Source organism: Sycon ciliatum, chromosome 5, assembly GCF_964019385.1.
Source record: "Sycon ciliatum chromosome 5, ocSycCili1.1, whole genome shotgun sequence".
Classification (NCBI taxonomy): Eukaryota; Metazoa; Porifera; class Calcarea; order Leucosolenida; family Sycettidae; genus Sycon; species Sycon ciliatum.
Genome location: NC_088647.1, coordinates 2,965,039 through 2,976,869, shown reverse-complemented (window position 1 = coordinate 2,976,869; position 11,831 = coordinate 2,965,039). Strand labels below are relative to the sequence as shown.

The 11,831-nt window shown below is 48.3% G+C and overlaps 2 protein-coding genes across 2 annotated transcripts in view; one reads left to right on the top strand and one right to left on the bottom strand.

Moving 5' to 3' along the window:
• Positions 1 to 120: 120 nt before the first annotated feature.
• LOC135816573 (fibroblast growth factor receptor 2-like) lies at positions 121 to 3,939 on the top strand (the record flags this gene model as incomplete). Its single annotated transcript, XM_065329766.1, is given in 3 exon segments — positions 121 to 232; positions 890 to 1,268; positions 2,784 to 3,939. Coding segments are annotated over 3 exon segments (577 nt in total), but the record flags the coding sequence as incomplete, so codon positions are not given.
• A 1,299-nt stretch (positions 3,940 to 5,238) lies between these two features.
• Positions 5,239 to 11,831, bottom strand: part of LOC135817181 (uncharacterized) — a 49,159-nt gene continuing 42,566 nt past the window's right edge. Inside the window, exons 36-42 of the mRNA XM_065330311.1 lie at positions 10,917 to 10,990; positions 10,479 to 10,557; positions 9,713 to 9,741; positions 9,046 to 9,151; positions 8,365 to 8,391; positions 7,155 to 7,242; positions 5,239 to 6,532 (exon numbers count right to left, since the gene is read on the bottom strand). Of these exons, the coding sequence (XP_065186383.1) occupies positions 6,277 to 6,532; positions 7,155 to 7,242; positions 8,365 to 8,391; positions 9,046 to 9,151; positions 9,713 to 9,741; positions 10,479 to 10,557; positions 10,917 to 10,990 (659 nt within the window). The 3' untranslated portion in view covers positions 5,239 to 6,276. The remainder of the gene's footprint in view (positions 6,533 to 7,154; positions 7,243 to 8,364; positions 8,392 to 9,045; positions 9,152 to 9,712; positions 9,742 to 10,478; positions 10,558 to 10,916; positions 10,991 to 11,831) is intronic.

The following is an 11,831-nucleotide window of genomic DNA, read 5'->3' as shown; positions in this document are numbered from 1 at the left end:
ACTACACCTGTACATGCACAGGACTTCTACAGTGCATACTTCAAAGGAAACAAATGTCGTGTCTCTTCTTCCCTTTCTGGCGTCCTCTTTTCTCCGGCTCCCGATTCTTCTCCTCCGCAGATACAACATGATGCAATGGTGCTGGCAAGCTGATCCCGCAGCGCGACCCACATTCACAAAGCTGAAGGAGACAATGTCCAGGAAGCAACGTCAATGCGTACGCGAAGAGAAGGTACAGCTTCACTTTTAGGCGACTACACCTTCTATCTTTGCCCCCCTCTCTTCTAGATCTCCATTACTCTCGCTTATTTTCATTATTGACCTGTTCGTAATTGTGTGATACTTCAGCAGTATGCATGATACACAAAGACAACCCTCCCCCCCCCCCCATTTTACCCATATCAAGCGCGGGAAAGCATACCCACTTCATCATATTTCTGCCCAAGAATGATGCAATAAAAAAATTCCGCCGTGGGTGGACCCATCGCAGCTCAAGATAGGAGTTGCACACTCTTGGTTATGTACTCTTGCCCATATCTTATATTGAGTGGAGAGAACAAAAAAAAAAATTCGACGGGTTCGCGTACCAGGCAGGTCAAGAACAAGGAGTCGTACAACTCCCTGGTCAAGAACCACCTTTCCGCTTCCGTAGGACGCCACCACCCCATGACCAGGTGCCAGATGCGGCTCCTAAACAGTGGGGGAGGATAGATCAGATCCACCAACCAGAGGCCAAAGGCCTAAATCCCATTTGCCACATCCATGTTTTGCTCATGCCAGGCCACGAGTTCCCAATTAGCTGTGGGTCGCAGCACGGTTGGAAAAATCCTTCCGCTTCCAAGCAGGACTTGAACCTGGTACCTCTCGTTTCTCAATCATGGTCTCACAGATGCTAAACTATTTGGACTTGAGCCCGCCGAGTGACAGTGAGCTGAGTGTGACAGCGCCGTGCTACGAGTCACCAAGCCAGGCACCATGTCCCACCGCTTACACCGCCGTCGCCGTCCGTCGGGGGCTGGAAATTGACGTACGCCGTTCGCTGGACCAGCAGGCGCATCGCGTCGCGTCAGCAAGCTGCATCAACGTTCTGCCCCTCGATCACGACGGCGGCAGGAGTGGTGCTGGAAAAGCAGCAGCCGACGACGCTAGCTGGCTGCATGCGCTGCGGTCAACAATGGGTGCTGATGACGCCAACACGTTGCATCAACGAAGTGTATCTGCCGTCGAGTCCAAGTCACCACAGGACTCATTTCTACAAAGTGGTGGAGGTAAGAAAGATGTCCAGTGTCAAATATCCATAAGGGCCAAAATGTCTCATAATTTCTAGCACAAAACCAGAGCATCCAATTTACCCTTCACTCAATGCATTTTTTTCAAGTACCCGGTCAACATTTTCACATTTGAAGAGAAAGAGAGAGAGAGAGAGAGAGAGAGAGAGAGAGAGAGAGAGAGAGAGAGAGAGAGAGAGAGAGAGAGAGAGAGAGAAGAGAGAGAGAGAGAGAGAGAGAGAGAGAGAGAGAGAGAGAGAGAGAGAGAGAGAGAGAGAGAGAGAGAGAGAGAGAGAGAGAGAGAGAGAGAGAGAGAGAGAGAGAGAGAGAGAGAGAGAGAGAGAGAGAGAGAGAGAGAGAGAGAGAGAGAGAGAGAGAGAGAGAGAGAGAGAAGAGAGAGAGAGAGAGAGAGAGAAAGAGAGAGAGAGAGAGAGAGAGAGAGAGAGAGAGAAGAGAGAGAGAGAGAGAGAGAGAGAGAGAGAGAGAGAGAGAGAGAGAGAGAGAGAGAGAGAGAGGGAGAGAGAGAGAGAGAGAGAGAGAGAGAGAGAGAGAGAGAGAGAGAGAGAGAGAGGGATAAAGGAGGGGGTGGCATGCTGTAACCATTGCTTGTAAGGCCTCCTTGAATATGAAGGCACACACAGTAGGTGTTTGTAGATGCCCAGTGTTCGTCGTATACCTAGCAAGCCATTGAAATTGTGTGTGTGTGTGTGTGTGTGTGTGTGTGTGTGTCGCCCAGCACATGGCCCTCGCAAGCGCTGGAAGGATTGCGTTGTCTCCGACTTAAGAGTTCGTGGCCTCGCCAAGGAATGGTACCCTATCGCCTGTGAGTCCCGTGCTGACTGGCGGACTATGTACGCCGAGCCTGTGGAGAATGTGCCTCAGCCTGACCCAGTGGTATGTGCGGATTGCAATCGGTCATTCTCGCGCCCTGGAGATCGTGCTCGCCACAAATGTGTGGTTGAGCGGGCAAAGCCGATTGCTGAGCAGCGAGGGGCTTGCCACTGTGGAGATTGTGGGCGTTGGTTTCGCAGCAAGGGTGGTCTAGCTGTTCACCGCTGTTCCGCACCTCAGCCTCAGCCTCCCGAGCCCCGGCAAGTCTATGTGCAAGATGCCTGCTGTGCTGCGCACTGTGCTGTGTGTGCCCGCTGCTTTCGGTCTGTGCAAGGCCGCGGTCGTCACCGGTGCTCGAGGACTGGCCCGCGCCCGACTGCCCAGCAGCGTAATTCGTTCAGCCATGTATGCGTGTGTTCTCGCCGGTTCCGTTTGCCCCACCATCTCCGGCGTCATCAGGCTGCGTGCTCCATCTTCCTCTCTGATGCCCCTCCGGGGTCCACGTGACCCCTGTGGCAGTGGCTCTACAGATACAGATACAGATACAGATACAGTGTGTGTGTGTGTGTGTGTGTGTGTGTGTGTGTGTGTGTGTGTGTGTGTGTGTGTGCATGTGCGTGTGCGTGTGCATGTGTGTATGTGTGTGTGTGTCACTGTGTGTGCATATGTGCATGTTATATACAGGTACAGAGAAGGCAGCCTGGCTGCATGTGATTGAGAGCTCGCAGCATGCCCGCAGTCAAAGCCACCCGGCCAGCTTTTACGTATGAGCAGCAGCAGCAGCAGCAGCACGTGCAACAGTCACGACGTGTGTACAGTCGCAGAAAGCCTTACCAACCTGGTACTTGCCACGGTCAGCCAACCATTGACCTACAACCTACAATCTACAACCTACAGCCTACGCAAACTTACCAATGCAAGATGTACAGGGCGAGCTCTGACGATGCTACATGCTGCAAGACATAGCCACCGACTGTTGAGCATGCTGTAACACACAGCCACCGACTGTTGAGCATGCTGTGCGGTTGCAAGACACAACCATCGACCGTTGAGCATGTTACACTGCAATGAGTCCCACACAGTGACACTGACCGAACATGCAGCTCTGGCTGGAGGAACAATGGCGAGCGATGAATGAAACACCATCCAACCATCACACACTCTGGTCAATGTAGCGATCTGCCAGTACATGTACTGAAAACAAAACACATCTAGGACTATTTCCGCATTTCCGATATATTTGAATTCGCAATACACAGAAGTCTATACCTCACAGATGCGTAGGGCTCAATTCTGAGTACTATGCGAGCTGTTCGTCTTTTTCTTTTTATTATTATATACATTTACGAAGTTACATTATTTGATCACTTATAACAAGAGATTGATCCCTGTGAACGTAGGATAATGCCGACGCCGAAGATGATGATGATGATGATGATGATGACGATGCCATCTTTTTAGATTTGTTTTGGGTTTCAGTTCCTGTTATGGCAACACAGGATTGAGTCTTTCTTCAGATTCTTGGCCTTAAGTTGGTGTTTTGATCATTTTTTTGTATTAGATATTGTCATATGTAAAGCACATTTGCTTTGCCCGTACAAGAGGCTGTTCCCCATAATGATGATGATGATGAAAAAATCACCAAATGCTTCCTTCCACAATAGTATTGAACTACTGTCCATGTCTCCTGGGACAGCCATCCGCATTACGTTTGCTGTTGCAGTAGCTGTGAGTTTACCAGATCTTTGAAAAATAGGACCAATAGACCTTGCATGCCTCCATTCGATAAAAAGCATTGAACACGAAAAGGTGGACGAGTCGCTTCAAGGCGCCCTGCTGTCCTGTTCCAATGCTGTTGTGTGGTGATGCCATTTCTTGCAGCAAATGATGATGAACGTGGCCTTGGCTGAAGCGCATATATCGACTGCAGGACCGGTGGAAGCAGGTTTCGATTGGTCCGGCCATAGCCCAGTCCTTCATACATACAGTTTGTGTATGATATGGAGGGTATACACATGACTTTCATACAGTTTGTGTATGATATGGAGGGTATACCCTAGCCTTACATACAGTTTGTGTATGATATGGAGGGTAGACACATGACCTCTTTCTTCAGCAGTAAACACACGTTGGTGGCCAAATGGTTGGTTGGGCCATGATGGGCTGACCAACCGTACCGGTTCCGCCTGGCCTGCACTGCACTGCATACAGTAGAGTCGCGCGCTGAAGAACGTGGAGCCCAAGAACGTCCAGCCTGAAATGCTAAGAACACCACAGCCTACGGCGGCGGTGTTGGATTTCTGGCACCTTGTGGGATACTTTGAAGTACCGTAAAGTACCGTTGATCCGCCCCCACGCCATGTCGCTTCCCAGCTGGGTTTTCGGCAGGGGGCGGGAATTAGATCAAGGCTGTCAAGTGCAGTACGATGTACAACAACGTAGAGGATCAGACTCAATGTGCTGGATTGTGCACATTTTGATCCTGGATTGGCAAGTATTGTGTACAGCAGTGCATGCGTCGGTTCAACATCGTATTTCGTTGTATACGCCAAAGTCGCTTCACAAGGAGAAAATCAACAGGGGGCGGGAATTAGAGAGGGGGCGGATCAACGGTACTTTACGGTACATACGATCCAGTACGGATTGTTTCTAAGAACGCAGCTAACCCCTTGGAAACAACGTTCTTGGGGTGCACTGCACTGCATAGGTGAATATGTTGTACAGTGGGATCCTAACAGGTGCTGGCAGCAGTAGATGGCGCAGCCGATGACGGATTGAAAGCAGAGACGGGAGAGCGGTGTACAGCTGAACCTCTACAACTCTGGAGCCATCTGCCACATGTGTGCACGACCTCAGACCTGCCCATCGCAGAAGCGATGATAGCGAACAGCAATGTTAGACAGCAACTTGTGCTGGGATTACACCATTCAACAGCTTGCAAGGCTGATGAATTGACCGCCACTAATTTTAGCCTGGTCTACACCAAGCAGCTGATTGAAGCGGATTTTTCCGGCCAGTGAATCCCTAACACACACACACACACACACACACACACACACACACACACACACACGCACAGAGTGTGTGTACCCACGCGCCGCACGTACACTATAAATTCAGACTGTTGAACGTTGCCTGACTCAGCCTCAGATCCATCCAAGACTGGGGAGCTGTGCAGCGCAAGATAAACTAATTCCAGACTAATAAACAGGCATTACGCATGTTATCATAGTCACCATGGTTACAACGGCCCGGCACTGGCCACATATGCAGCTAGCTGGTATCAAGTGGGAATAAAATTCAATAAAAAGACAAAAATTTGAGCGCCTGGAAAAGGAATTTTCAAATTATTATGATCCTCAGCATTGACTCCTGACGCTGTCGGTGTGTGTTTCGTGAATGTATGAGTTGCGTGCGGATATTTTGTGTGGGTTTTACAGGCACTGAGCATGAGCGCACCGTAAATAATAAATATTCTGAAAGATTTAGAAGCATGCCAGCCAGGTAGTGCTTGGCACATATATGACGTTTCAGAGCTAAAAAAATAAAATATAAATATGGAATGATAGGCAATTACTGTGAGTCCAGCTATGGTCATCAGCAGAATGTCATGAGCATGGAACCTTGAGGTGGCGCGGTGATCTTCAAAAATGCGTGTAAAGATAGCTAGGACGGCGTACGGAGGCAACTGTGCTTCAAATCTGCGCATACAGAGGTTGCCGCCATAGCTGAGATGCCCGCCAGAGTGTTCTGCGGAATGGAGTGTTGCACGCTTCCGGTCGGCATCGACGCTGGTGATGGTGCACAACTGAAGCACTTGTTAGCCCCGTCCGTCCTTTCTGCTTCCAGCACAGGCTATCTAGCAGCGCAAACGTTACTCATCCAGCGCATGGCTAAAGCGCGCACAGCCACGTGAGATACTGCATCGCCGCGCACTGGTCTAAAGACAGACATAGCAACAATAGCTATTACCAGACTTCAGTTGAGCCTGGGCCAGAGCCTGCCTCTGGTTGTGCTGTGTGTGGTACACTCACCTTGCAGCCGTTGGACGTCAGTAGTGGGAGCTTCCACTGCAAGCTTGGTGCTGCAAGCTTGGCTCTGCAAGCTCGGCTCTGCAAGTAGAGTGGTGTGTATGTGTTGTCGCTGTGTGTGTGATTGTACTCACAGCGTGTCACAGTCACCGGATGCCCGGCTGTGCAGTCAGTCGTAACGTCAACTGTCCTTGGCCGGGCTTCTTGGAAGGCAGCTGCTGCAGAGGCAGGTGTACGGTTTTAGACATGAGACCCTTGATGTCCTGTTGACCAAAGTAGGAATCCAGATAAAGTGTAGCCGATCCCAGTGCCGTGTCGTCGCTAATCGGGTTCCAGTCCTTCACCTGAAAGTCAAGACTGCCGTTCAGGCGACTGATCATCTTCACTTTGAACTCCTCGTCCCTGGTCGCATGGGAAATTGGCACAGAAAAGGACAGTATGAGCCCCAAGAGCCGATACATAAACTATAAAAACTAGAATAACAGACGATACCTAGGCAGACTGGTCTTCTTGACTGGTCTTCTTGACTGAAGGGGGGGGGGGTACCCATGCCATATTTAGGGGCGTCACAGGGCAGTGAGGAGTGGTACAACCGGGGATCCGGGATCCTCCCCTGGGGGGGGGGGGGGGAGAAGGCGTGTGCGCCGATGCCCTTAAAGGGGGGGGGGGTTCGGGGGCCTCCCCCCGAAAAAATTTCAAAAAATGAAGCAAAATCCTGCATTTTGAGTGAAAAAAGGGGGGGTTCCGGGCACCCAGGAACCCATACGGGGCACGCGCCTGGGGAGCAACACACTGACACATTGGTAGATATGCCAAGGAGAAAAGCGTTACTTTTTCAATTTCCTGACGTTCAGCAAAATATGTGTTTCTGGTTCAAGTCTTGCAGACTGTGCAGGCAGTGGAAACTCTGTTTCCAAAAAGAACACACATTGTGTCCATGACTCAACTAGGGCATACATGTCTGGTTGCTAGGGCATACTCGAAGTACATGTCTGGTTGCTAGGGCATAACACGAGCGACGTACCACACCGGCGTTGCAGACTTCTTGATTGTCTTGGTGCGATACACCTTCTCGTTCTCAACGCGCACCTTGATGTAGGCATCACACATACCTGATCGAGTACAGGAGACACAAGCATCACACAATCATTACATCATGTATCCGCTCACACCAAGCACAGAAGCTAGGAGACCCACCACACAATCATTACATCATGTATCTGCTCACACCAAGCACACACAACCGGGCTTACTTTTGCACAAGTTTTCGCTAACACCAAACACCAGACATTTGAACCATGCATAACTTATTCTACAAGTAGTTCACTGTCATGCTACTTGTACTTGTGTGACTAGAATGCAGTAGAACCTGTCAAGATGACCACTCTGATAGGACAACCATCTGCCATAGAGAAGGGCCACAACTAGGACCGAGACATGACTGTTATTTCCAGGTCACATGACCCAGTGAACAAGGAGACCAGGTCACATGACCCAGTGACTCCTTCTAGGCCTAGCCCAAATTTGCTCGGGGCGCTTCGATATTTTGCCGGCATATTTTGCCCGATCACCTTCCATATTTTGCTCGGCATTGCCTTTCGTTTCCGATATTTTGCTCCATTTTGCTCCTGCTTTGTGGCAAAAATGGCTTCGAATGAACCGTCTACTTTGGTAAAAGTGGATGGTGACTCTGATGAGGAAAGCAAAACTTATAATGGTGTCAGTATTACGGATTTGGTAGCATGATTTCAAATTTATGTACCACTGACAACCTGCACGAGCTATTTCAGCACGACGTTGGCCCAATGAAACCAAAGAAATTTGAATAAAATTGCCAAAACACACCCGGATCCTCTGTAAATTCGATATTTTGCTCGGAATTTGCCAGCAATTTCTTTTCGTTGGAAAATTCGATATTTTGCTGGAAGAATTGCCGGCAAATTTGGGCTAGGCCTAACAAGGAGACCAGGTCACATGACCCAGTGAACAAGGAGACCAGCTGTACACAGACACCACACTTTGAAGGTCCCTTGAGCGGTGGTAGCCTTAGACAGGTCTCTTTTTTTCTTTTCTTTCTTTTTTTTACTGAATACCACAGAACCATCAGATGCTTGCTGCACAGCGGGGGCGGTGGCATACTTGCCATACATACAAGTACAGTGTATAGATAAACCAGGGAGAGCAACGCCGGTCACATTGGCCTATGCTGGAATCGTTTGCTGACGGCAACTCACCTCCTTTCGGTTTCAGGTTTCTACCCTCTGCAAAGAGCAAGAATAGAGCACAAACAAGACATGTACAGTCATGTACATACTAGTTAAATAGATACCTCGCAACTACCAAAGTACAGTAGGCTCAATACCAATGGTAAATGCCAGCACTATGATCCTTGAACTAAAATCAGCAGAGGACTTCACACGGGTGAAGAACGTACGCAAAGGCACACAGAACGTTTTAAATGATAGGAACCTCTGCTTTGCTGCCTGGATTGGCTCTGCTGTGCGCTAACTACACATACCAGTGCTTGAGAGAGAGAGAGAGAGAGAGAGAGAGAGAGAGAGAGAGAGAGAGAGAGAGAGAGAGAGAGAGAGAGAGAGAGAGAGAGAGAGAGAGAGAGAGAGAGAGAAAGAAAGAGAGAGAGAGAGAGAGAGAGAGAGAGAGAGAGAAACGACACTTGACTAGGCTCTGCCTGATTCTGCTATGCAAACCGAGTATTGGCATAAGCTGTCATAATGATTTAAAAAAATCACGGTTCGCTTGAGACTCATTTAGACTAAGTTTCAGTATCCGTAGGAAATCCACCACCCTGCAAAGATCTATCTATAGCTATGGCAATATGTGCTATGCTAGCACAATGTGACATGAGAGGGCACTGCATGGTTAGGGAGCGGGAGACAGCGCTCGGCGTCACTCACGTTTGATCATGACAGTGAGAGAGATGACTTGGTCTTGCGTCATGGATGGCGGCTGCTGTTGTATGAGCGAGTCGGCCATCAGCTGGCTGATCATAGGCATATTAGCCTGGTGACACATGCATGCGAGTAGAGCAAAGAGCATACAACAAACACAGTGCAGCATAGAGTTAAAGGGATGCAACAAATCATGTTTTCTTCAAAACGGACTCTCTCAAATCTTGCCATCGATCTCAAATCTTGCCATCGAACGAACAAGTGTTCTACTTCCAAGTATATTCTTGCGGCGTGTCTCTTTCACATCACTGGCTTAGCTGTCACACAGAGATTGCAGGAGTGTCAACAGCACACCATCACTGATGAACGAGCAGGTGTGACCAAAACGAGCACCACCCTTCTCAGTATATGTGTTAGGTGAAAGGAAAGTTCAACTATTGGAACTTTTGATAACATGTGCTGCTCCGAGTGTAATCATAAGCATCAATATGATGCAGATGAAGAAATGTAAAGATCTAGCAAACACGAGGAGACTGTGCAAGTGTGCAATCAAAGGCTATACATTGAGAATCCCAGGATGTGGGGGGGGGGGGGGCTCTAGAACAGACCGACATGCATCTTTATGATTAGTTTGTCAGTGCCATGTTGTATGCATGTCAGTGTGAGTACTTACATGGGCTGCTGCTGGAGCTGCGTTGTTATCTGGACAGCACACAGCACACAAGGCATGGGACACAGCACACGGCACACAGTACACAAAATGCGGGGAAAGTGAGGATGAGTGACAGGCAGCATAGTGAACCAGCACGCAGGGAAACCTTTCACTATAACAAAACATGGTTTAAATATTTCAAATGCAGCGTACACAGAAGGTGTTTTTGTAACGTTTCCGGCTCAATGCTCATTCCTAAAAGAACGAACAATGAGCTCAATAGAGTAACCAGGACTAGTCAAGTGACGCACAGCTAAGCAATCTCGATCATCAGATAAAATAATTCCCCACAACAAAGTTACACACCCTGGAATATAGTCCATATGAACGATAATAATGTGTATTGTGAGCATGGTCGGAAGACAACCAGCACACACACATGAACTTCCACACACACACACACCTCAGACCTCAGACATGCCCATCGCGGGAGCGATGATAGCGAACAGCTATGTTAGACATAGCAACTTGTGCTGGAATTACACCATTCAACAGCTTGCAAGGCTGACGAATTGACCGCCACTATTTTTAGCCTGGTATTCACCACACAGCTGTTTGAAGTGACTATTTCACACACACACACACACACACACACACACACACACACACACACACACACACACACACACACACACACACACACACACACTTGCACACATGCACACGCGCGTGCACACACACACACACACACAAACCATCAAGCCAAACAAGGTGGTAGTGTGCTAACCTCTGACTCCAGGAGCCGGGTTTGATATTCTCACTCCTACACCCCTGTGCTGCAAGAAAGGAAGATCCTCTTCTTCATCCTGCCAAGCAAACAAACAAACGAACAAAAAATACACACACACACGTACACATGCACACACACAAGCACACACGTACACACATGTGCATGCACACATGCACATGAACAAACACATACACACACAAACACACATACACACACACACATCAGCTTACGGATACGCTACAGTAACCCATCCAATTGAAGCGAGGACGTGTCTTGAGCTACAACTCCTTACGCTCTTGTTATCAGAATATGTGCACACAATCCACTTCCAAGACAATGACGCCATGTTCACACAATCCACTTCTAAGACGATGACGCCATGTTCACACAATACACTTCCAAGACAATGAAGCCATGTTCCTGATCAACACCCACCTCAACCTCATGGTAGGGGAAGAAGTCATCAAATGTTGAGTTTTCCTCATCCAAGTCCAATGCTAAACCTTCAGCTGCACACGCCAACAACACAAACATGTAACATGCAACATCTATACTACATGTATCTATCAAGGGATAGAGACAAGACAATCATGTACACCGGCAGCAAGTGAATGCCACCAATCCACTCACACCAACCAGTAGCCTCAGAAACGGAAATTAATGTTGAATTTCGCACATCTTCATGCACAGTCAAAGGCTGCGTTCGTTTTTAGCTACCTGGTAGAGTCGAGTAGAGTCACTCTACCGATAGAGGTAGATTGTAGAGTTAAGTGCACGAACGTTGTTCTACCGGATTTAGTAGTTTACACGATGTGTACGTGAAATGTTTCTTTTTTGTATGGAGTTGTGTACAAATCCTTGATCTTGCTGGAAATCCCGTAGCTCTACCAACTTCTACCGGCTTCTACCAACTTTTACCTGGTAGAGCCGGTAGAGGAAAGTAGAATCTACCCTTTTGAGTAGAATTTTTTTCAAAAAACAAACACCTCTACCGAAAGAAGTAGTTTCCAGGGCCTGCTCTAGACATTCAACACAGCCCGGTCAGAGTGTACCTGGCACATGCAGGCCAGCCGGGTCAAGTCGGGTCAGATCATCCGGCAGAAAAACAACCAAAAAGCCTGCTCAAAACGCAGGAAAACAGAAAGGCGAATTTATTACCGGAAATCGGAAATTTTAGAGAACAAGGCGAACTATCAAAGTCCGCGAACGTAGAAGGTAAACGACATTACGTGAAGAATGTAAAGCAGTTCCATTGGATTCTGATTTAACAATTTGAAAAAAAGGAATTCTGTTTTCTAATTAGTGCTAGTAGCATGACGAACATGTTCACATAATAGAGCACTGGGGGGG